The sequence below is a fragment of the Mus caroli genome, unplaced genomic scaffold (assembly GCF_978045245.1).
Source record: "Mus caroli unplaced genomic scaffold, Mus_caroli_1 scaffold_19, whole genome shotgun sequence".
Lineage (NCBI taxonomy): Eukaryota > Metazoa > Chordata > Mammalia > Rodentia > Muridae > Mus > Mus caroli.
Genome location: NW_028227274.1, coordinates 43,522,489 through 43,544,682, shown reverse-complemented (window position 1 = coordinate 43,544,682; position 22,194 = coordinate 43,522,489). Strand labels below are relative to the sequence as shown.

General features: G+C 40.0%; 1 protein-coding gene across 1 annotated transcript in view; it reads right to left on the bottom strand.

Annotated features, from left to right (window-relative positions):
- The window catches only part of Kcnn2 (potassium calcium-activated channel subfamily N member 2), a 126,979-nt gene that overhangs the window by 73,205 nt on the left and 31,580 nt on the right, over positions 1-22,194 (bottom strand). The window contains exon 4 of the mRNA XM_021150280.3: positions 19,406-19,824. Within this exon, the coding sequence (XP_021005939.1) occupies positions 19,406-19,824 (419 nt within the window). The remainder of the gene's footprint in view (positions 1-19,405; positions 19,825-22,194) is intronic.

The following is a 22,194-nucleotide window of genomic DNA, read 5'->3' as shown; positions in this document are numbered from 1 at the left end:
GATGGGGGGACATCCTCTTGGAGATGGGGGCCGGGGGAGGAGGAATGGGATGAGGAACTGTAGGATGGCGGAGCAGGAGGGAAAAGAAAAGCAAAGTAAAAAAAAAAAAAAAAAAAAAAAAAGTTTAACCTGGCTACCAGAGAAATCAGTTAAGAGAATCTGACACATTCACCATTACAGGGCATGTGTGCATGGCACGGCCTACTTAGGAATGCTGCTAACAGACCCCTCACTACTCTGACACTGCACTTCTCAACATTTGATTAAAATTTATGAGCATAGTATATGCTTTAAAGTCCCTCAAGTCTGCCTTCCTGGCAGTAAACAGAGTTTTCTAGCACATTAGCAGTGAGCAGAGGTCTTTGGGGTCATTCAAGTTCTGGTCTGACGCCCAGCCTCTCAGCCTACCTGCCAGGTAACTGAAATGAGGGCTCCCTCTAGCTCTGCACCTGAGGCACTGGGATACTGTGTATCTCTCAATCTTTGCTAATTTTTCATCCCCAAAGGAGCATATTTAGTCCTGCCAGCGACACTATACTTCGGTGCCAAAAGATGTTATGAACCTCATTTTGCCCTTCATATCTATATTTAATACATGAAGTATAAACTTTGTTTACCACTCCCTCTGGATCTATGTTTGCCCATCTGCATGTGACCCTGCTCCCACTAAGGAGGCGGGGGAGAATGGCTTCCATCTTTATGGGACAGTGAACATCAGGCACAGTAAAGCTGGTTCGTTTTTTGTTTTCCTCATGGAACTGACTCATGGTTTATATGCACGCTCTAAATGGAACAGAAGACAGTATCAAACTCTTTGATAGCTTTTTCTAACCTCCTCAGAAAAGTGGCTATCATTGAGTTTGTAGCTTTCTTAGGAATAGAAAGCAGATATAGATCTGCATTTCAATTTAATTAGATATGACATTGTGATTAAGAAAGGTTCTTAGAAGTTATCGAACAGCATTAAACCCCTGACTCTCTGTTCTTCTTATTGTTCTGACTTTGCTTCAAGTGTTCCAGTTGAGGATGGGCAGAGAAGTATCAGAAGAGCCGTCATACCTGCACTCGAGCAGTTGAACTGGGATGACTTCAACCATAGTCCATCATGACTTAGGAAACTTACAACAAACAAACAAACAATAGCGACAACGAAAGAACAAAACACCCAATATGATTGGTTGTTTCAGGAACGTCTCCACAGATAAGATACTCATTGAATACCGGCTTCACACCAGCTCATATGCTGGCTGGGTCCAGAAGGCAAACATCCGTCTCTGTTCTCACTTTATTTGCACACAGTATGATGTATGACTTTGACCTTTTTAAGGTAGTATCTGGACAACCAGTAACAGCCACCAGGCTCATAAAATGTATGACACAAGTTATAATCATTTTTCTAGCAAAATGCCAACTAGTATTAAGAAACTTGACTTCCTGAGACACCCGTGTCAGGCTTGGCCAGTTATGTATGAGTCCATAACAAGGTTCTGCCCAAATAAAACAGCCCATGGCTGTGCTCAGAGAAAATACCAGAAGAAAACACTGAGTCTTTACCAAGAGGTGCTTAGAGAATAGCATGGATAAGGTTTGGACCTTTTCTCCTTTTTGTTTTTGTTTTTTTTTTTGATTTTTAATATTTTTATTACATATTTTCCTCAATTACATTTCCAATGCTATCCCAAAAGTCCCCCATAGTGCCCCCCACTTCCCTACCCACCCATTCCCATTCTTTTGGCCCTGGCATTCCCCTATATTGGGGCATATAAAGTTTGCAAGTCCAATGGGCCTCTCTTTCCATTGATGGCCGACTAGGCCATCTTTCGATACATATGCAGCTAGAGACAAGAGCTCCGGGGTTCTGGTTAGTACATCATGTTGTTCCAACAATAGGGTTGCAGATCCCTTTAGCTCCTTGGGTACTTTCTCTAGCTTCTCCATTGGGAGCCCTGTGATACATCCAATAGCTGACTGTGAACATCCACTCCTGTGTTTGCTAGGCCCTGGCATCGTCTCACAAGAGACAGCTATATTTGGGTCCTTTCAGCAAAATCTTGCTAGTGTATGCAATGGTGTCAGCGTTTAGAAGCTGATTATGGGATGGATCCCTGGATACTGCAGTCTCTAAATGGTCCATCCTTTCATCACAGCTACGAACTTTGTCTCTGTAACTCCTTCCCTGGGTGTTTTGTTCCCAATTCTAAGAAGGGGCACAGTGTCCACACTTTGGTCTTCATTCTTCTTGAGTTTCATGCGTTTAGCAAATTGTATCTTATATCTTGGGTATCCTAAGTTTTGGGCTAATATCCACTATCAGTGAATACATATTGTGTGAGTTCTTTTGTGATTGTGTTACTTCACTCAAGATGATGCCCTCCAGGTCCATCCATTTGGCTAGGAATTTCATAAATTCATTCTTTTTAATAGTTGAGTAGTACTCCATTGTGTAAATGTACCATAATTTCTGTATCCATTCCTCTGTTGAGGGACATCTGGGTTCTTTCCAGCTTCTGGCTATTATAAATAGGGCTGCTATGAACATAGTGGAGCATGTGTCCTTTTTACCGGTTGGGACATCTTCTGGATATATGCCCAGGAGAGGTATTGCTGGATCCTCCACCCACGACCCCCCTTTTCTCCTTTTTGGATGGCTAGCTATTTCGAGTCCTCAACACTGTGCCTGCACAATCTCTTTTATTTTGACAGTTAAGTGCCGACACCTCTTCAAGGTTCTATAATAATTGACCATTGATTTATAAACAGCAGTCATGGTGAGCTGGGAGGTCCTAGTTCAAAGTTGGAGAGGCAGATTCAATTGTTATGACCTGCTTCTGGCTTCACAGAAAGCCTTCACAGGGTTAAAGGGAATGAGGCAGTGTCTTAGGTGTCTTTCTCAAGAGTGCTAGCCCCACTAAAGAGAGCTTTGTCCTCTTGACTAGTCACATCCAAACTCTCCATCTCCCAAAGCATCATACTGGAGGTTAGATATCAGCAAGTTGATTTTAGCAACTGGACATGTCTATACAATCCCACTGACCTGCATACCCCCACCTTTGCAATCTAAGTTCTCCTCTAGATAGAGTCATACTCTTCTTAGCAGGCTTGAACTCAAACAGTCTGCTTGTTGATAAATGGGCCAAGTACTAATAGCATATCTGCTTTTGTCAACTATCAATGAGGAATACTAATAATAAAAAGCTAGATAACATGACCAAAGTTCAAAACTTCCTCTTAAATAAAAAGGCTCCACTAAACTTCATGAATTTTCACTCAAATTTGTGCAAGCTCTAGGTACATTCTCGTTAAATGTTAATTTAATTCTCTTTATAGGATTTGACCCATTTTTCTTTAGTTTTTAGTATTTTTATGTGTACGATGAGTATTTGCTGCATGTGCATGCACCATATGCATGCAGTATGCACAGAGGCCAAAAGGGGGCATCTAATCCCCTGGGAATAGTGTTGTAGAAGGCTCTACACTGTCATGTAGGGGCTGAGAATGAAACTCAATTCTGCAAGAGCCCCCAGTGATTTTCACCACGAAGGCATCTCCCTGGCTCCTTATGTGTAATTTATTTTAAGAACACGTTTGGTTTGGGATTTTTTTTTTAAAAACAAACAAAAAAAAGAAAAACAAAAACAAAAAAACCACATTTACTTCAGTATGGTACTACATTCACATCTATACCTCAGAATGTCTTTCCAGCGAAGATGATTCATTAATAACTGATTTCTCTGTCTCTTTGTCACTGTCTCTCTGTCTCTCTCTGAGTGTGTGGTGGTGGTGGGGGGGAGGGTTAGATCAAGGATACCCATCTCTCTCTCTCTCTGTCTCTCTCTGAGTGTGGTGTGTGTGTGTGTGTGTGTGTGTGTGTGTGTGTGTAGGGGGTTTAGATCAAAGATACCCAGGACTATATAGAAAACAGACTGAATATTTGTTAAGATATCTTCAGGCTATACTGGTAAAGTACAGAAATCTGCATCATTCAAAATATCTAGAATTTTAAGACAGGAACATAGATGCAACTTCCTACCATATCCTGATCAATCTATCTTCAGTATGGAAAACATTCCCATCAAAAAGAAAGAAGCAGGCATCTAGTGGGCACGAATCTCCTACATGGCTTAGGATTCTGACTAACATCCATATAAGCTACTTGCATCTATCATCACTTGTACCAATGTCGGTATTTTGTCAAACTTTACTGAACATTTATATTTAGTTCTAGAGATAATACCATTGGGAGGGAGTCTCTTTCATGAACTGCAGGAATGTATAAAACCACTGCTTAACACCCCCCACCCCACCCAATATGTATAATACCACACTCTGCTTGCAACAAAATATCAACAGAAAAGGCCTCCACAGATCAGAGGTCAGGGAATTTGCAACATATAGTTTGATAAAGAAATATTCTCGCTTCTGTAGACTCCATATGGTCTCTTCTACAAATTCTTTTCTCCCCCTTCAACTTAAGAATGCAAAAACTATTCTTAGCTTATGCACTTTTCAAAAGCAAGTAGTAGTTGAGATCTGGATAGTTTGTCTGCCCCCCAATTAGCTAGCTCAGCACACTGAAAATAAAATTTTCATTTCCTTAGTTTCTGCTATTTTTCCCTCAAAAAAAAATCCATAAGAAACACAAATTAAGACAAAAAACAAACCTGATAAAAAAATCTCTTTTAAAAAGTAAAACCAGACTGAGAATGATGTGTAAAAATTCTTATCTTTCAAAGATATCTGGACTGCTTTTTCCTATGCTTACTTAAGAATACCCTTGGATGATGAAGCTGTGGTTAAAACCTCAGGATGGCTTCTTTCCTCCAGAGGCTTCAGTGGCAATTCTAAAGAGGTTTTATTTTGGTCTGTGCGGGCAGGGGTAGAGCTCTTTTGAGATAAGTTCTCTCCTTATACTGTATAGCAGAGGCTAGCCCTAAATTCCATACATAGCCTAGTTTGGCCTCCTATCTCAGCCTCCAGAGTACTTAAGTAGCAGACACACTCCTCCACACCCAGCCTGAGATTCTCAGTTCTGAGGCACTGGGAGCAGAACTTGCCCTGTGTGTTCACATCAAGAGCCAAGTCAGATTGCCTGTTACTGCTGATGCACTTTGGGAATTATAAGCACAGGAGGCAGGGCTGTGGGGGTAAGTGCAGAGGATATAAGGTCAGTAACCTACAACAGGCAGCTTTAAGAAAGGAAGAGATAAGGGTGACCCAGGGACACCCATATTCATCTGGGTATTCCTTTCTGCTTTGGGACTGTCACTAAAGCCTCCTTAGCACAGGGTCCCTTCTGTCTTCCCTCTGTAATTCCAGCAATGACTCCGGCTGCACTGAGTTGTGAGCCCCTGAAGCAAGAGCCAAGATAAAAGACAGAGGAACTCTGTCTGAAGTCTGTGTGCTCCAGCAGGTTACATAGAAATTCTTTGTCCTGAACACATGGCAGGGCTTCAAACAGAGCTGGACCATGCCTGCCACATTTCTGGGAGGCCTCTTCCTGCCAAGCACAGAGGGAGGCTTCAGATTCTCAAGAGCAATGCGGCTGCAATCTTCAAATACTCCACAGCTTCCATTTCCACGACTGCTTCAAGACATTCTAAATTAGCACACAGCTCTTCATTAACCCACATTAGCTCACTAAATCAAGAAACTAATTACTTGCCAAGGATCCATTTTCTAGAAGATGCTAACCACTGTAACATCTGCATTTAATGTAGATTCTCATTAGTGACTCTCTTCCTAAGAACCCTACAGAGTGTAATTTTTGATGCATTAAGTCCCTCTAATAGACATCCTTCTACCTGGTTGGTACAACTGTGCAGAGGCATGTGCCCGCAGGTCCCAACTGGGCTACACTAGTTGATCTGATTCTTGGCCTGGTAGAGGACATGTAAGTCTCATAAGGAACTCCATGAGGATCAAGCTGGTACCAGGTAAGATTTCTTTTCAACAAGTAGCTTAATGTTGGTATAGCTTTCTACCTCTACCTACCCAAGATGAAGGAAACACACTATTGGCACTCAAAAAATACTTTCAACTAACCTAATCACCAGCAGAAAGGGTATTTTCTAGTACATTTATTTACTAGGTATTGGGTGCAAACCGTGTTGTATGTGTGGAGTTCAGAGGACACTTTGTGGGTGTTGGTTATCTCCTACTACATCAGTCCCAAGGATAGAACTGTTTGGTCGTAAGTGCCTTTATCTCTGGGCCATCACATGGGCAGCAGGAAAAAGGTTTTAACACATACTACTGACTACTTACTACAGTAATCTCTCTTGTTCTCCAGACCACATAGGATCTTTCCAACATTGCATCTTCCTTCTTTTTCCTATCCAATCATCAGTTACCACATACCAAATACCTTCCGCATTAAAATAAACCAATGAGCTTGCTAAGGCTTAAAGACGAGGGATCTGGATAATAGAGGGAATGGTGAGTAAGAAGTAGCATCAGCTATCGTAGGCTATTACAAAGATGGAGAGTCTTTAGGCAGAAAAAGAGAACAGGAATGCGGATGCTTGATTCACAGAGACCTCTGCACTTCTAAGAATTTGTTTTTGAAATAGGATACTTATTTTCTTAATGGCTGAACAGTATGATATTGTTCTGTATAGCACTTTATTTTTTCTTTTTACCCTTTCATCTACTGAGAAACATCATTTCACCCCATGCCATAGTTGGTGGGCTAGTGGGAACAGGGCAGGCAATACATCAGATACAGTAAACACATACTATGTGTTCTCTCCTGTGCATAGAAGCTGCAAACATCTCCATGAACAAAGAATAGCAATAACTAAAGGCTGCGCAGGATACAGGTAGCCATGTCACAGGGAAATTGACGTACACATAACAAAACGCAGATAAAAACACATATATTGTAGTGTTTCAGTCACTATAATCTCTGGTAATTTACAGGAACCTTAATAACTAGAAGAAGTCGCATGAGCACACTACACACAAAGCAGTGATAACAAGATGCAAACGTTTATTTCTTTGATTGACAAGTACAGATTATATAACTGTGCTGAAAATGCCACACTGTGTCTCACAAACATGTGCAACTATTCTGCTAATCAAATGTTAGAGAAAATATTTAATACATGGAAGTTGGAACCCCCTCAATTTTCTCATTATGTAATATCCATGTATTATCCTGACCCCATAAATGTGTATAATTATAAAAGCAACAATGGGAACACAGTCAGCACAGGAGTATAACAACATTAGTATCATCCACTCTTAGAAATAGAACACATCATAAATTCTAAGGACACTGTTGGTATTGCTTTGTTTAAACCCTTCTCTGCTGAGCTAACATTATGTCATGTGTGTTTGGTTTTTTGTTTTTTTAAAGAAAGCTTAATATGTCTAGTAAGCATGATCACATGGATTATTGGAAACCAATTTTTATAACTTTCTGAGAATTATGACATTGACTCCCCCTCTGCTTCCTCCCTCCAGCCTCTCCAACATACTTGTTCTAATGAAAGAAAAAAAGTCCTTGAATTTAACATTTCCTATAATTACTGACAGAAACACTATTTTCTGCTAACCACAATGGCTTTAATACTGTTTGCTCTGCTTTGTGGCTTTCAGATTAATACCCTGGGACTGCTACATGAGTTTTAAAAGAGATTCTAAAGCTGTAATATAGACACCAAAACCTCTGCAAAACCTTAATCTTAAATTATATATATATATATATATATATATATATACATATATGTTGCTAGAATATCAAGCAGAATTTAGTAAACTAAACTAGCACATTTTGCTTGACACACAAAGTTTTCAGAAGACAATTTCTAGCAAAGAGTCCTGAAAGCACAGACATCAGACAGCAATCATCCAAGCATCTTTCACCTAAGCCCACATGGAATCAAAAATACTGCGAGTTTAAAGCATATGGTACATTTCTCTATAATATACTATGCAGATTTGGTACTGAGGCACACTGTGCTTCAACTAGACAAATGGTGGCCCAGGGTTGAAGCACTACCCTTTTAAAGTTGTAAGTAGGTGCTGTCAGGAACCCTCAAGGACACAGCAAGAATGGAGTCGATAGCTATTCACAGTGTCTAGCTAGCTATAGCTTTGAAGCACATTGTATATCGGGGTCTTTGGTCATGAATGCAGAAGCCAGATAAAAATAAATTATTGCCTCCAATGGAAAATAAAACAAAACAAAACAAACAAAAACATATCCCCCAGGGAAGGCAAGAGAAGAGGATCTTTGTCCCAAGTGATACTGTGACTTATTCTGGCTTCATTTCTCAGACTTGTCACCATCATCAATACAATGGGAAAAGTTTTAGTGGTATTGAAAAGGTATCTTCTTTGTTCCTTCTTCTCTTTTCTGACATTAGAAAATGAAGGGGTGGGTAAAGGGGAGGAGAGGGGAGAAGAGAAGAGAAGGAGGGACTCGGAGGAAAGAAGGGAGGAGAGGCTGCAATTAGGATGTAGAGCCAATAAAAAACTGACTTAGTCAAAGAAAGGAAGGCAGGCAGGAGAAGAAATAGGAAGGGAGGAAAGGAGAAGGAGGGGAAGAGAGAAGAGGGGTGGGGAGGAAGGAAAGAAGGGAGGAAAAAAGGAAAGAAGGAGAAGGGGAGGGGAGGGGAGGGGAGGGGAGGGGAGGGGAGGGGAGGGGAGGGGAGGGGAGGGGAGGGGAGGGGAGGGGAGGGGAGGGAAGGGAAGGGAAGGGAAGGGAAGGGAAGGGAAGGGAAGGGAAGGGAAGGGAAGGGAAGGGAAGGGAAGGGAAGGGAAGGGAAGAAGGAAGGGAAAAAAAAAAACAAGAAAATGTGGCTTCTAGAAAGACTTACATAAGGAAGAGCCACCTGGGGAAACATAAACCAGAACTTAATGAAAGAGTGGGCTTCTCCAAAGATGCCTCTGAATTTCTTTTCCTATATTGTCTCAGGAGTGAAGGCAAAACTGATTCAGGAAAAAGAAAGTCTGGATGGCTTTGACATATGTACAAAGCAGCAAGAAGAGAAATTAAAAAATAAATCACAGCAATATGTACAAACCAAGTTTTTGATGAAAGACTGATAGCTAAACTACATAAAGAACTCTTGAATTTAATAAGACAGGGAATCTCTTAAAAACCAAAAGGCAAAATGAATAGCTATTTTCCCAAAATTTACAAATAGCTACTGTTCACTAAAGGGTGTTCAAAATCATTACTCATGAGAAGGCTACAAATTATAAACATAATATCATGCCACTTTCTTTTTTTTTAGAATGGTGGTCATATAATGTAAGTAAATGTATATAATTTATTATGTGTACTTTCATTTATAATCCTCTATGTATGTAGTGGGCATATACATTGCTGTCAATGCTATTTATCTGTATCCAGATATACAAGTTAATATGAAAGTGCATCTACATACCCATAAAATATTGGCATTCATATGTCATTCATATGACTAACAATATTGTTAGAGAGCAACATGAATCTAGAAACCTCATATACTCTCATACAGTGTTCACTGCTACAGGAATATAAAATGTTACACATTTAGATATTGACCTGGTTGGGGGGTACATGTTTACTCAGAGACTTTCATACAAATATTCACAGAACCCTACTTATAATACCCAAACCAGTAAAGCATCTAAATATGCATCAACTGATGAGCAGTTGGATGAAATGTTCTTAGAACACTGTTCACCAATATAAAGGAGCACACTGTAAGACATGCTACAAGAGAAACAGTATTATGTTTAAGCTAAATAAAGGAAGCCAGCTGTAAGAAATGATACAGTCAAAAGATGGCCTAGTCGGCCATCACTGGAAAGAGAGGCCCATTGGACTTGCAAACTTTATATGCTCCAGTACAGGAGAACGCCAGGGCCAAGAAGTGGGAATGGGTGGGTAGGGGATTAGGGGGGAGGGTATGGGGGACTTTTGGAATAGCATTGGAAATGTAAATGAGGAAAATACCTAATTAAAAAAAAAAGAAATGATACAGTCATCCCTGGTGTCTATGGGAATTTGAGCCTGCAGATACCCATAGTCCTTGGATGCTCAATGGCCCTTTACATAAAAAGTCATAGTATTAGCATATCACCTATGCAACCTGTATATTTTAAATTATCGCTAGGTGGATCTAAACACATAATGCACAACAAATGCATGTGAACAGTGATGTTGTGTTGGTAAATAATAATGATGAGGGAAAAAATTGAACAAACTTCATTCTAATACAGTTTTGACCCACAGTCAACAGAGAAACCTGTAGGGAATATAAATGCTTCAGAAAGGCAAATCTGTCTCTATAGACTGTATTGTGGTGTGACTGCCCTGACCCACAGCACTAAACCATCTAAAAATCTGTTAGATTTTATTATACATGAATTATTCGTCATTAAAATTGTTTTTTAAATGAGCATTATACAATACTCATTTGTATATACTTTAGCCAAAACTTGTTCTGGAACTCTTGACAATTAAGTTTTATTTTCTATTATTCCGTACTTTTCACTAAGCATCAAATAATGGCTGGGAGATCAAAGTGCCTGTGACTTCAACACCACACTAAATTTCCGTATCTCATTACTGGCTTTTTCCAGCATCCCTGGGAATCTGGCAATGGTAATGGTATCTATTAATCCATGGGTGTTTTTGAGCCGGGGTGAAGAAGAGTTGTCACTGGCAAGGTGGGAAAGTTCAAGGACTATTGTTGCCCTTCCTGGATCTCAGATGTTCATGAACTAGATTCTATCCTGCCAGGCACACAAACTGTGGAGAAGCAGTTTGTGTCTCAGAGCCAAGCAGACCTCTGGTCACCCAGTAGGTGCTTTATTAACTAACACCAGCTCTGGGATAGAACAGCAAGGCCTCATTCTCTACCTAACAGTGAGCAAGTTTGTTAACATGTATTAAGGTTTTAAAGGTTGACTGTTACAATATGAGGCAGATTTGTCTAAATTTGGTGTGTGCCCCAAAAGTGTACATTTTATTGCATAGAAAGGAACTGTTTTTGTTTTAAAGTTTTCCTCCTCTAGTTTAATACCATTTTGCAGCATAGAAGCATTAAAAATAAAAGAATAAAATGCATGGGTACAGGTAAAGACATCACTTAGACCACAAAAACTTGAGACTGATACCCAGTACCTAAAAACACAGAATAACAACAAAACCCCAGAAATTCAGTATAGAAAATCTGTGGGCAAATAATAAACACTGTCCCCATGCTCCATTATCCAACCCTGAATTAAAGAAAGGTATTCATTTTCTTAAAAACAAACAAACAAACAGACAAAAAAAACCCCAAAAAACAAAAATGGTCCAGTGAAGCTGAACTATGTGAGTTCTCTGACCAAGCCTTCATATATACACTTTACACAAACACTGTACTTTGATAACCTTGGGGATTTCTCAAAGCTGGGAAGTAGACAGAGCTCACACTTCAGAAGATCTGGACTTGAGCACAGCTGGGAGGGGGTGGGGGAGAAGGTTTCTATGAACTGACTATGACATCAGGTTGCCCGCCATGGTCGGATGCCTATACCATTCGATTTTTCAGTTGTCTTGCTCTAAAAACCACTGCATATAGTTTTCAACTCTCATTCTTGAGACAAGAATATCAAAGCCATCTGCTCCAAATATTACTCTTGGTTGTTCACTTGGAGGTAGACCCTCCCTCAAATAGATCTATATAGGAATGAAGAGACAACAGAGCTTGACTCATTTATTTGGGACTATAACAGTAAGCACCAAGGCTTTGCAAGTTGCTGAGTGCATGCTCAACTTCTAAAGTGCAGACTTTTCTAACTTGAAAGGGACATTTTAAAGCTGTGACTCATTCAAGAGCGTGAAAATGCTATATCTGTATTGTGTGAATCAGACCCTGGAAGTATACGTTTACAAAGTATTAAATTACCATCAGTCACAGATTACAAATCCATTGATGAAATGCTTGGTGTTGACTTAGCAACAGCTGAAAGTTGGAGAGGTGAAAATAATGTAATCCTCCAGGAATCTGTAATAAACCCTGCCTGTGGCATGTTTGCTTAGCATCGCAACACAGAGTTAATGACACTTTTTCAAATATTAAAGAAATTCCATCATAAATTCTATGTCTCAAATTTAACCAAATCAGATAGAAGCGGGCATCCCTAAAGGGCAGGGTTTAGAAGAAACCAACCCTCTGAGTGAGTCTTCTGAAAATATAAAATAAAATCTTAGCTAGCAGACTGGGTAAATGAGCTAACATTGTAAAATGTAGAACTCTATTATATCCTCCTGCATGAAATCCAATATTAACAATATAAACCATAATACAACAGCTGAGACATCCACATGCCCTTTGTCCTTCATCCTCCAAAAGTTGGCATATATCACATGAAAAGAGAAAATTCAAACCTCTTTGAAAAAAAAAAAGCCAAGTGGAGACTAGAGCCGGCCACGTCTACACACCAAATGCAGTCATTATACACTGAAGCCAACCAGTGGTATTATGTTAAAGCATGCTCTACAAAGGGCAAGCAAGGAGCAGTCTTGAAAGTACAGATTAATGCAGTCAGGAAAGGGTTATCAGTGCAATATGAAATTGATGTCCATGAATTAATAACAATAACTTTTGGGGTTCTCCTGAATACGATTCTCATTCTCATACATAAATGAACATGATTCCGAGCCCATAATCCTCAGAGAGTGGAATCCCATATGCTATCTTTGATTTAGGGCTAAAAGGATGGACTATCGAATCATAAAACATTGTGTTCTTTTACTTCAGGAAATTCTACTAGGTTGTGTCTCTGGACCAGAAGGTATTCTATTTGATAGGAGATTCCCCAAAAAACCCATTCAATATACTTCTGATATCAGAAGACAGCGACTTATGTAAACATTACACTGTGCCATTTTATTTTTGAGTATGGTTTACCGGTAATATTCCACCAGATGCCATTTAAGAATACAGATTCAGATATACTCCAGAATTCATTTGATTACAAACAAAAGTTTTGAAAATGTATTGTAAAGGGATATTAGCAAAATTGTTGCTCACAGATAGGAATATAAATAAATACTCCATTGGGCAATATTATAACATAATTATTAACATAGTGAACATATTGAAATGGAAATCTCTCATTCTCGGATTGTGTTTGATAACTAGAAAAGCAAATACCACATCAATGATTAAGTGTTGAACTTTAGTATGCGAACCTAGTCAACCCACTTCCAATGCATTTCCAGAAGATACCACCCCCAAGCTCACTCCTCCCTTTTTTAACGATACCCCTTTCACAATGAAACCACTTCACATTTATTTTACTAAAGATTTCCCACTCAACTAATGCATATGAGTTAATTAACTTAAATATGTTTATAGATAAAGCCAATGGAATAAACCTGAACATGAAGTTATTTGGTATTGATATCCTAAATACATGACCCTTTCCCTAATGGCTGAAAAACTCCCAACTCCTCCAATTTATTACAGTATTGCAGTGTGGCTTTTGCTTGGGACTACTGGCACCAGAGTCCCTAGCTCTTTTCCCTACCCTCAATTTGGCCCTCTCTTCCAAATTACCAAACTTTGGTCTAAAGAGAATATATTGAATGCAGGAATATTCCATTTTATTACCTCTTAAACTGCAAAAGGCTGCAAGCCATCTCAGTCTGTCAAACTTCAGTGTTAATTAACATATACCAAGAATGTGCCCCAGAAGTTGCAGCCAAACAAGATTTCACTTTCCCTCTTAGGATTCCTGGTGCACTATTACATTCTAATTATTCTTCAAACTGTGGTGGTGATAATAAATAATAATAAAACAATAAAAAAACAAAAAATGAACAAAAGATGAGTTTCCTGGTATGATGTAGCTAGCACTAACCCCCATATATAGGCTTGCCAATTAGGAACACTATCTCTTGACACGTGCCAACTTGACCATAGAGTAGGCTATCTCTATAAAACTAGAAGTCTATGGAGGTACAAATAAGGACTGGGGAACTCCCAAAGTCCAGGGACTTAAGCTATTCTAGTTTCTTCTGTGTCACCTAAGCACCCAAAAGTTTCCCTTAGATGTATCTTGATGAGCTGTCAGGACCTGAGCCATTCTGAATGGAAGATCACTCACCAGTATACTATCACACTTCCTGGCTTGCTTCAGAACAGATGGACACTTGGACACAAGCCTACAGCAGCGCCAGAGTGTGGTATCTCTCGCTTAGCCAAGGGTAAATGCTTACTAACCAATGGACACACACTGAAATAATGGTAGAGTCCTGCCTTCTCTGTTTCTCCCTATCACTCACCAAATAAATAATGACTCAATAAATATATGAATAAACAACTACATACAGATAAAAAATATACAACATAATTTTATAACCATAAAATTATATATTATATACACCAACAGTCCCAAACCTGCATAGCTGAGTGATCCTTTCATGGAAGTCACATAACAGATATCCTGCATATCAGATATTTACATTCCTAACAGTTCAAAAGTCAATATTCAAAACAGTTCATTCGAAATTACCCTTATGAAGCAACAAAAATAAATTTGTGGTTGGGGGTTACCACAACATAAAAAGCTGTATGAAAGGGTCTCAGTATTAGGAAGGTTGGGAACCACTGATATATACATACTATCTATATTACACACCTATCTATAGCATGCAAAGTGTATAGTACTATATATACATATTCACATATACTCACAGGCAAATAAATGTTGTGGAAATGATATGCCAGGGATTGAAAAATAGATGTCTTCTATAGGATGTCTTTCCAATCAATAGAGAACACTTTAAAGAAACTGCTAGAAACCCTGTACTTAGTAGAAGAGGAATAAGTTTGCAATAAAACCTTCTACAGAAAACCACCTGATGTTCTCAAACTTCTAAAAAAGTAATTTTAGCTTTGTCTTTTAAAAGATCCTAGTTTCCTGGTGTGGTGCAGCACTAGCCCCATTCATTTGTCAAAGGCTTCCTATAATAACACCTTTTATTTTGAATTATGTGTATATGTGGTTGTCTGTGTATGGACGAGTGCCAGTGTCAACAGATGCCAGAAGAAGACATCCGATGCTTATGTGTATATGTGGTTATCTGTGAGTGGATGAGTGCAGGTACCCACAGAGACCAGAAGAAGACTTTAGATGCTCTGGAGCCTGAATTACAGATGGTGGCTAAGAACCAAACTCAGGTTCTCTGCAACTTCGGTGCATAGTACACTTAACAGAGAAGCCATAACTTCAGTCTCCAAATATTCCTGGAATTCTTATAGCTAAGTAAAAAGAGAATTTCTATTAGATATGAATCTTTCCCTTGAATGTATTGAGACTACTTAGATGGGCCAACAATAAAACTGTGTGGTTCATTCACATCAAACAAATAAGATAGTTCTGCTTATATGAAACAATATACACTTATAAAAGAAAAGAAAGATGGATGGGAAGGAAGGAAGTTAGGAAGAGAGTGAAGAAGGAGGGAGGGAAGAAGAGAGGGAACAAGGGGAAGAGGAAGACAAACCAACCTCAAGGAGAAAGAAAGGCAGGCTTGGGCCCAAACATTTAAAACAGAAACCTGAGTGAGGTAACCCAGTCACAAAAGAACACAAATAGTATGCACTCGCTCACTGATAAGTGGATATTAGCCCAAAAGCTCGGAATACCCAAGATACAATTCACAGACCACATGAAGCTCAAGAAGAAGGAAGATCAAAGTGTAGATGCTTCAGTCCTTCTTAGAAGGGGGAACAAAATACTCACCAGAGGAAATACAGAGACAAAATGTGGAGCAGAGACTGAAGGAAAGGCTATCCAGAGACTGTCCCACCTGGGGATCCATCTCATATACAAACACCAAACCCAGACACCATTGAGGATGCCAAGAAGTACTTGCTGACAGGAGCCTGATATAGCTGTCCCCTGAGAGTCTCTGCCAGAGCCTGACAAATACAGAGGCTATGCTTGCAGCCAACCATTGGACTGAACACAGAATCCCCAATGGAGGAGTTAGAGAAAAGACTGAAGGAGCTGAAGGGATGTGCAACCTCATAGAAAGAACAATACCAACCAACCAGACCACCCAGAGCTCCCAGGGACTAAACTACCAACCAAAGAGTACACATGGAGGGACCTGTGGCTCCACCTGCATATGTAGCAGAGGATGGGCTTGTAGGACATCAATGGGAGGAGAGGCCCTTGGTCCTGTGAAGACTCAATGCCCCAGTGTAGGGGAATGACAGGGCAGTGAGGTGGGAATGGATGGGTGAGTGGGGAAGCACCCTCATAGAAGCTGGGTGTGGGGGGGTATGGGATAGAGGGTTTCTAGGGGGGACACGAGGAAAGGGGATGACATTTAAAATGCAATTAAATAAAATATCCAATAAAAAATAAAAAGGAACTTTGTGAAATAATTTATTTATCTTTGCATATTTTTGAGATCAGAATACAATTATATAATTTAGCCTTTTTCTCTTTCCTCCCTCCAAATTCTCCCATACACCCCTCGCTACTCTTTTTCAAATCCCTGGCATCTTTTTTCATTAATTGCTGATTCATGAATATCTATATACACATAAGCCTTCCTAAATACAATCTGATCAGTCTGGATAATAGTACTTGACAGTATGTTTTCAGGAGTAGCCAGTGTTATCTGGTAACCAACTGTCGGGTTTTTCCCTGGGGAAGACTTTCTCCTGCTCTCAGCATTCCTTAGTTATCTGTAGTTCTTTGGATAGTGTTTCTGCTCCTGGCGTTTCCCGTGCACAATGGAATGTCGATTGCTGTCTTGTCAAGCTCAAGTTTAGGGAGCCATGCTGATGAGCCTTTATAGGTGTAGCTTCTGACAGTCATGGGAGACACAATTTAAGGAAAAACCTACAGCTGCCACCTACAACTAAATCAGAATAATCCTTAACCTCATTCTAAATATTTGTCTTCATACCCACAGATAAAAGAGGTCATCACCCATCATCCAGGAAACTTCTCTTTCCAACAGACAGACCATTACAGAAAATCAAAACCAATCAAAGTGCAGTGTTGTGCAGTCCAATCCCAAAACATACATATTTTTGCACCTTAAAGTCACAATCTGGAGATTTTTCCAAAGCAAAAAGCAAAATTTGAAGGAAAAAAAAATATCTAATGTAGAAAATCTATCAAGATGTTGGGTGATGATTTTATTTCTTTTCACATTTGTGTAATTATAAAGTGTTAAGCTAGATAATGGCTAATCAAACCATTTAGCTTGCAAATGAAGACATGTGAGCAAGAAGAAGTAATGTGCCTGGCCTGAGGTCACCCACGCGCTAAATGCAAACTGTGACTCAGTCTTGTGGCTGCAATCCTGAGCATCTGTCTCTTTCCCACAAAAGCATGGATCTGTTGATTCCTTTCTGTTACTACTGGCTGAAGACTCATGTACCTCGTGTACTGGACACTTTCTCATCTCGTTGTCTGTTGATGAAGGCAGGAATGGCTATCATCTAACAATCCAAGCATGACAAAACACGTATCTTTTGGGCTGCTGTCAGCTGCCATTGCTTGCCTCGGAGTTTCTATATCTGGGGTAAAAACTGTGATATGAACTATTTTAAAAAAGAAAATGCAAGGCAGGTGAACAGTTTGGAGGTGACTAAAATCAGTCTTTAGAACCAGTCACACTAGAGACCACCCAAACCTCTGCAAATATTACTAAGGATGCCTTTACCCTCCTAAGTCATGATGCTGGGAAGAAATATTGGTTTAATCCTTAGAATCGGAATAGGTACGCCCATCCCTGAGGCTTTCAGGAAGATAACAAAAGATTAACATGAGGATGGAACCATATGGTGGAATTTTGAACACAAAGAGAAATGAAATTCTTCACTGCTCTGAGGAATGGCATTCCAATTTGGAATTTTTATATCCAGCCATACTATTCATAACAACATGTGAGACTACGGACTGCCGAGTTGTCAAGGTCATTCTTTCATACACTGTGTTTTCTTAGAGATCATCACAAAATGGAATCAGTCACAGCCAATAAATAAGGGAATAAGTAAGATAATAGAAAAAAGGGCACCCCCCAACACACACATATACATGTATATACACACACACACACATACATAATACATGCACATATATACACACATACATACATAAAACATGCATACATGTATATACATACACATGCACACATATACACATATATACATGCATACATGTATATACATACACATACACATACACAGGCATGCATGCATACACACATGTGCACATATACAACCCACACATACATGGCAAAGAACCCTTCCCTAACATGACAGTGGCCGGAAAGAAAGGTTGTGAAAGCTACATACAGTTCAAGGGGGGAAATGTAGGAATGCTTAATAGTCTAAAGAGAAAGAGGGAGGTTTATAGAATGAGGAGGGTTTCGAGAGGATTCTATGGTAAGAACACATAACACAAAACTGAGTCAAAAACAAACAAAAAAACCAAACAAACAAAAACCTAAACAAGCAAAAAAAAAAAAAAAACAACAACAACAAAAAACAAAACAACAACAAAAACCATTAGGAAATAAAGGACTATTCATTCCAGAGCAGAGGTGGGAAGAGCTCTAAAACAAGGTTTATCCGGTCACATTGTGGATGGTGAAGTTGTAAAGTTTTGTTTCTGTGCAAGAGAAAGAGCTCGGACCCAGTCCTATCTCTCATGTGCTAATTTCACCTTCAATTGTCCTACCTAGAGTCATATAGCCATAGTCACCATTCATTGTTAAATAGCTCTTTCTATGGGCCATTCATAAATGTACTTTGTTTATTTTGTTATCCGAAGTGAATATTGTTGATGACAGAATTGATTGATTCAGACTCTGTGAGTAGCCTCTGAACCCCCAAGAACATGTGTGCACCCCTAAAACACCAGAGCTTCTCAGACAAGAAACACAAACTATCTCTTCCTATTCGTCCTTGACTGTTCGATAGAAACCAATTCATGAACCCATCAAGTCGTCAACAGGCAATCATGTACACAGTGGTACACATTGGGGCTACAGTTAACAAAGCACATTATCAGCTCTCCTGGAGTTCAAACAGGTTGCATCAACACTTTTCTAAGGCTTCATGCTTCAACAATCATCAAATACTTAAACCAGAAGTAGTTTAATGATAACACATTTCAACACAGAGTCACCACAAAATGTTCCGGTCTCTGAATCTTGATAGATTACAAAGACAACCCTCTATGGAAAAACTGGATCAAGTCAGAAAGCAGAATGCATAACCACTCATGCATTAACTTTATGCAGGAAAAGTTTGAGAAAGCCTTGTGGCTGTTATGTAAAAAGACAGTAAAACTTTCAAACCTCGGGCGCATCCTGTTCTTTCTCTCACTTCTCAAGAGTCTATATGGCAAATTATTTTCTCAGGAAAAGAAAGAAACTTACCTTTCACAAGCTCGGACAGTCCATGCGGCAATTATCCATAATGAGATACTAAAAACCAAGAGCACAGTTCCTGGGCAGATAGTCATTAAAGTCTTCATAACAAAACGCGTATTGAAGTTTATCTTATTAAGTGCCCCAATGCTTCTAGACGAGGCATCGGTGAAAAGTTTGCTATGTAATAGCATGACTCTGGCAATCAGATAGAGCCTTAAGAACATTGGTATAGATAAAATAATATCCACATCTGCGGTGGTTGTGGAGGGGGCATAGGAGAAGGCAAGCCGGGCTGTCCATGTGAACGTGTAATTCCCAGGTATGGGATGGATAGCACACACCAGTATTTCCAAGCAGATGAAGAAAATACGCTCATAAGTCATGGCTATTCTCCAGTCATCTGCTCCATTGTCCACCATGAATAACTGAAAAAATAAAGTAGAAAAGCAGCTTCAGTATGGCATGAATGCTCCACAGGTGTTAGTGCAGATCGCAAAAGACACAACAGGGGATGCTTAGCAACCGGGCCGCCTAACGCTTACAGTGTGCAAAGTCTAGCTAGGGATACTAGTTATAGAAGAGGGCAATGGTATCTGAGGAGGGTGGGGCTTCCGTTCTGTAAAACTGAAAACAAACAGCCTGCTCTATAGGAACTTGGGAGTCCACCTTACTGGATAACCACAGTGTGGACTTGGCTTTATGACAGACTGTTCCACTCTGGAAGGGATAGTGTTTCAACTCATGCATGAATTCTATTTAGGGTGCCTCTGCAGTCAGCTCCATCCTAGAATGCAAGTGACCCATGAGCATCCTCATGACAAATCATATTCTAGGTCTCAAGAAAAAAAAAATCACAAGAAACTACAGAAAAATGTGGCAGAATCATTTATTCTAGTTTCCTTACTATTGTTTTTATATCTTATTCAATTCTTCCTTAATAAAGACTACCTTTTCTTATTTTTGTCATCTCTCATACCACCACTGAGAAAAGAGTGCCTTGCTTCCTTGGCTGGGAGCACAGACACCAGACCTTGGCTGTCCTTAAACTACCAAAAGCACTTAGAAATATGTATTCACTTTTCTGGCTGCCTGTGATGACTTGTGGGGGCTCCTGGCATCTGAGTCCAGGAAACCATGGGTGCCCATCCTGTTGTGATGCTGTAGTCCCTCCCATGTTCTAGGAAGAACCATCTGCCTGATGCCAATAGTGCTCCCCACTGAGAAAGAGGTTCTCTTTTCCTTCTGCTAAGTAGCCAGCTAAGCTAAAGAGTAAAAGCAACCAAAAAGGGCACATTTGCTTTCTCAGGTGACAGGGCTGCAGAGTAGGCGAGGGAAGATTCCCCATGGTTGCATCCTATGTGCCCTCTTTTAGAGGGACGGACTCCTCCATGGAGGCCAAGCAGATCCCTGTTCTTGCTTAGCTATTCTATATGTCTTACTTCTCTCCTGTGACCCAGAGTGGCCCTTGCTTTACTGCTACTTTGAAAAAATACTAATTTGAGGACAAAACTGCCTCTTTTATGTGATCCTTGAATCAAGGAGATAGAAAACCATCACATATTTTTTTTAATCAAAAATATATTTATATTTAGAAGGTCTACTTTCTTTACAACTTGCTTCTGAGTGGCAGGGCAGACTGTAAAACTGAAACCTACCTCCAAAGGGGCTGAGAATCACACAACTCCAAAGGATTTTAAGGGACTTTAAAAGGCCACACACACTCTCACCCCACCCCCACTTTACCCTTTCCTCTTAGCTTTTCTCATGCTTCATGTGTCTAAGGTATTGTCCTACCTAACTCCACTTTCCCTAGTACCCATGTGCCTTCCCACTTAGGGGAATAATATGTGAATAAGTTCACACCATTACCACTTACCAAAAACATTACAAAGGCACAAAAGGGAACCAAGGCCAACTGTCTGCACTCCCTGCCGTTGCTTTTCTCAGGGCTCCTTCAACTCCAGGAGGATTCCCCTGCCATCAGCACATCAGCCACTCTGGTGAAGGCCACTAAGTTAGCTTCATTATGGAGAGCAGTTTTCAGTGTTAACCTTTAGCTTACTTTTCTGTCATCCCCCCTCCTCCCCACTTCAGGAAAAAAAAAAAAATGAACCCTTCCCTGGGCTCCTACACTGCTTTGTTCTTTTCATTTCTGTTGCTCTCAGTGACATCAGTGTCATCCCCTCCCCCAACCCCAGGCCACAAGGATCCATATTTAATTCTCCTAGATAGACCCTCCCTGGGTGATCTCATCCTTTACCTTCCAACCAGATGCCTCTTTTTGTTCATAATCTCCATCATCTAAGAGTCACTTGAAAGCGTATATTATATAATCCCATTACTATAAAAAAACAATATCATCAAAAGCCCTTCATTCCCGGATGGTAAAGCCTAATCTACATCAGCAGACAAGGCATTGTGCATATGGTTTTATCCATCTCCAACTTCATTGCTTATGGCCCTTCCTTACAGTTCCCGTGATTGCAAACTACAAAACCTTCTCCCTGCAGCTCCTTCTGTGTCTTCTGCATTCTGTCTTGTAGCCTAGAAAGTCATCGTGAAGCAAACTCTCACTTATCAAGACCATCTCCAAATCTGAACACATCTTCACTGCACTATCTATGTCTCTGAGACTTGACACAGGGGCCCCATGTACCTATCAGAGGTGAACAGATGCTCAGTGCAGCAGCTGCTTTGATACCTCTACCTCAGTAGTCACTATCCTGACTGCTGTAATGGTCCTAGTATTCTTTAAGCACAGTCATGAAAGATGAGAATACCAAATGTCTGACATA